A 2,978-nucleotide genomic window follows, 5' to 3' on the forward strand; every position below is an offset into this window, starting at 1 on the left:
AATTGTAAACTATATAATATACACATTGATTAAATTTAAATGCATAAAGTTTTTGAACAAGTACGTTCTTTTTTATTACAATAAAATTTTATTGTAATAAATCATAATTTGTTTAATATAATAAATTATGATTTTGACTTAACTGATGATGACTTAACAAAAAATGAGTAATGTAAATTAGGCGATAATATAAGCGATATTTTTATAAAAATTAAAAGACATTCTAAATATAATATATATATTTTTAAGGTATCTTATCTATTTGTTATGTTTCTTATAATTTGTTATAGGAATTTACTATGTCTTGTAATGAACACAGATCGGTTTATTCTTTTTGTCATAATCTCCGTAAAACATACCTTTAATAAACATACAGATTTAATCCCACTTTTATTAAATTCTTTTATTGTGCCACACTTTATACATGATAATTTACAAGATATTTTTCGTTTCGACAAATTTTTTACTGCATCCTTCGTAATATTCTTTCTGTAATTCAATGTCTTTCTTTAAAACCGTACTCGCCGAGTCGGACATGAGTCTTGCCCGAGTTGCATTACAGGAATGTGCTCCAATAGACGACGTTAAGGATGAAGAATGAAAAAGGGAAGAAGAATCTGGAAACCTTATCGATGTAAATGGCAGTGGCTCGTCCTTGGCAACACTCATATTGAATTGTCGATTGCCTGGTTGGACTCCTGCTTCTTTCAGTATCCGGCCTCATCGGCGTCTTTGAAAAAAGAAATTAAAAACACGTTACATAAAATATGATATGAAAGTAATAAATGTAGAAAATTATTATATATATATTACATATAACTAATTGTTTCAATTTATTATATTTTTTTGTCCCTCTTTTTCATTTATCTTATTAATCAAGACTTGCGAGGTAAGTAGATTATGTTTACTTACTACTAGAATGATTAACTGTTGTATAAAAAATGAAATGATGTGTGAATGATAATTGAAATAGTATAAAAAAACAGATTTATTAATTTTTTAATCTTTTAACAGATATTAATTCTTAAATCATGCTTAGCATTGATTTTGAATTGATACATTTCACATTAATTTAACATATTTTAACTTATTAAGTTAAAAGTTTTCACGTATTATTTTTTGAATAAATAAAATTCATATTTTTCAATTCAAGTATATAATATTTCTAGATATACTTGCATGTAATGTGACAATATTCGTTATACAAAAAAATGATAACGTATTTTATGATTATGATAAAATGAAATTAACGAAAAAATCGAATATTCTAATATCTCTTGCTAATACAACTTTGCTTGCAAATCAAAAAAATAAAATTCATATTGTAATAATCATAAAATACTTATTTAATTGTGTGAAGCATGACTTTTACTTATTAGCTATTAAAGAAAAATGATATTTATTTCGCGCACGAATGCGTTTTATCGTAAAGCAAACAAAAGTAAATGCCGCAGTAGTACAAGCAAATATTACGTGCAATGGATGTAATAAAAACGGGATTTTCTATGTACAAAACGAATTGTAAGTCTGCGTAAACTACACAAAAGAAAGGAGAAAATAAATATTTCTCTGCGAATTGAGTGTGGGACGAATGCACGCAATAAAATCGAACTTTAGAACTTGTTCAAGAGGGAAATTACTGAAGAAAAGTTACTCGCCATTCGATACGATGAATCGCCTAGAAAAATGTTTGTACTTTTCGAGAAGTATACTCCGCCGTATTTTCCGCCGTCGATGCTGTTTACCGTATAACATTTGGATTCAGAAATAAATATGCGTTTGTCAGTCATATAGATTTTTATTTAGGCGAGTTTTCTGCTTCAAAATAGAATGGAATTGTTAGAGTACTAAAAAGTTCAGCTTGAAATTTATATGAAATTTTATTTGTGTGTAGAACTATGTATTTAATGTTTCATTTCTCTTTCTTATTGAACGAATAAGTGATATAACTTTATAATACATCTCAATGATTTATACGACTCCGCAAATATCGATAATTCATAACGATCGCAATGTAGCGCCCCTTATTCCTAGCATTTTTATTCAATTGAATGATATTGTATCAACAGAACGAATTGCATGCTCGTGGCCGATGGTGCAGCGTATTTTACTTTATCTCGAACTATCAATTTTGCAGAACCGATGGAACATTCACCATAAATATCGCACCACACTTTTTCTCGTTTACCTTGAAGTCGTCGATGGCTTCGCGAAGATCTTCGTCCGAATATCCTTTCATGGCCTTTGTAGCGATTGGTCCCATATAGTTGTTCACTACCGCAAATTCCATAAGAGACAAGAAGACGAATACACTACACGAAGACATCCACACGTCAATCGCCTTCACATACGAGACCGGCGGTAGAGATTGTTGAGATTGCGTATTTTGAGTAGCTAAAAGTAAGATATTAATCCTTCCATGCATGCACAGTTACATATATACAATTCAGTTGACTTGATCAACGTCTCTCTCTATTTAGCTCCAAGACACTATCTCCAGATAAATATGCATTGAATGAAAGCAAGCAATTAATTATTTCAAATAATATCATATATCTTAGTGATTAAATTGGTAAAAATGTCAGGGAGTAGGGAGATCCAGATTTTTGAAATCTGGATGGAGCGATATTTTTCGTAATAAATTCTCAGTGATTCAAGATGCACCTTGGCATCAGTATTATCAGAAATTGCTGAAATAATTTAATTTGTGATTTTTACTCTAGTTTTAATTTAGAACTGTGTTTCGATAAATAATAAACGGCATGTGATTCGTTTGAACTGGAAATTGTACAATTGTTTATATAAAAATATTAGACACAAATATCTGTTATGATCGAACAAAGCTTTTATTTTTTATTTATGATAATTGTAGAGTAAAAAATGCTCGTATATTTTCTTAAAAATTAATACAATGTCATAGCTTATTTCGAAGTATAATTAAATTAATTTTAAATTAATATAATATAATATATAATAAA

General features: G+C 28.7%; 1 protein-coding gene across 1 annotated transcript in view; it reads right to left on the reverse strand.

The window, feature by feature from the left end:
* Positions 1–556: 556 nt before the first annotated feature.
* Positions 557–2,978, reverse strand: part of LOC105622646 — a 53,789-nt gene continuing 51,367 nt past the window's right edge. The window contains exons 10-11 of the mRNA XM_012204061.1: positions 2,189–2,394; positions 557–730 (exon numbers count right to left, since the gene is read on the reverse strand). Of these exons, the coding sequence (XP_012059451.1) occupies positions 557–730; positions 2,189–2,394 (380 nt within the window). The remainder of the gene's footprint in view (positions 731–2,188; positions 2,395–2,978) is intronic.

Source organism: Atta cephalotes (genome assembly GCF_000143395.1).
Source record: "Atta cephalotes unplaced genomic scaffold scaffold00047, whole genome shotgun sequence".
In the NCBI taxonomy this organism is placed as follows: domain Eukaryota; kingdom Metazoa; phylum Arthropoda; class Insecta; order Hymenoptera; family Formicidae; genus Atta; species Atta cephalotes.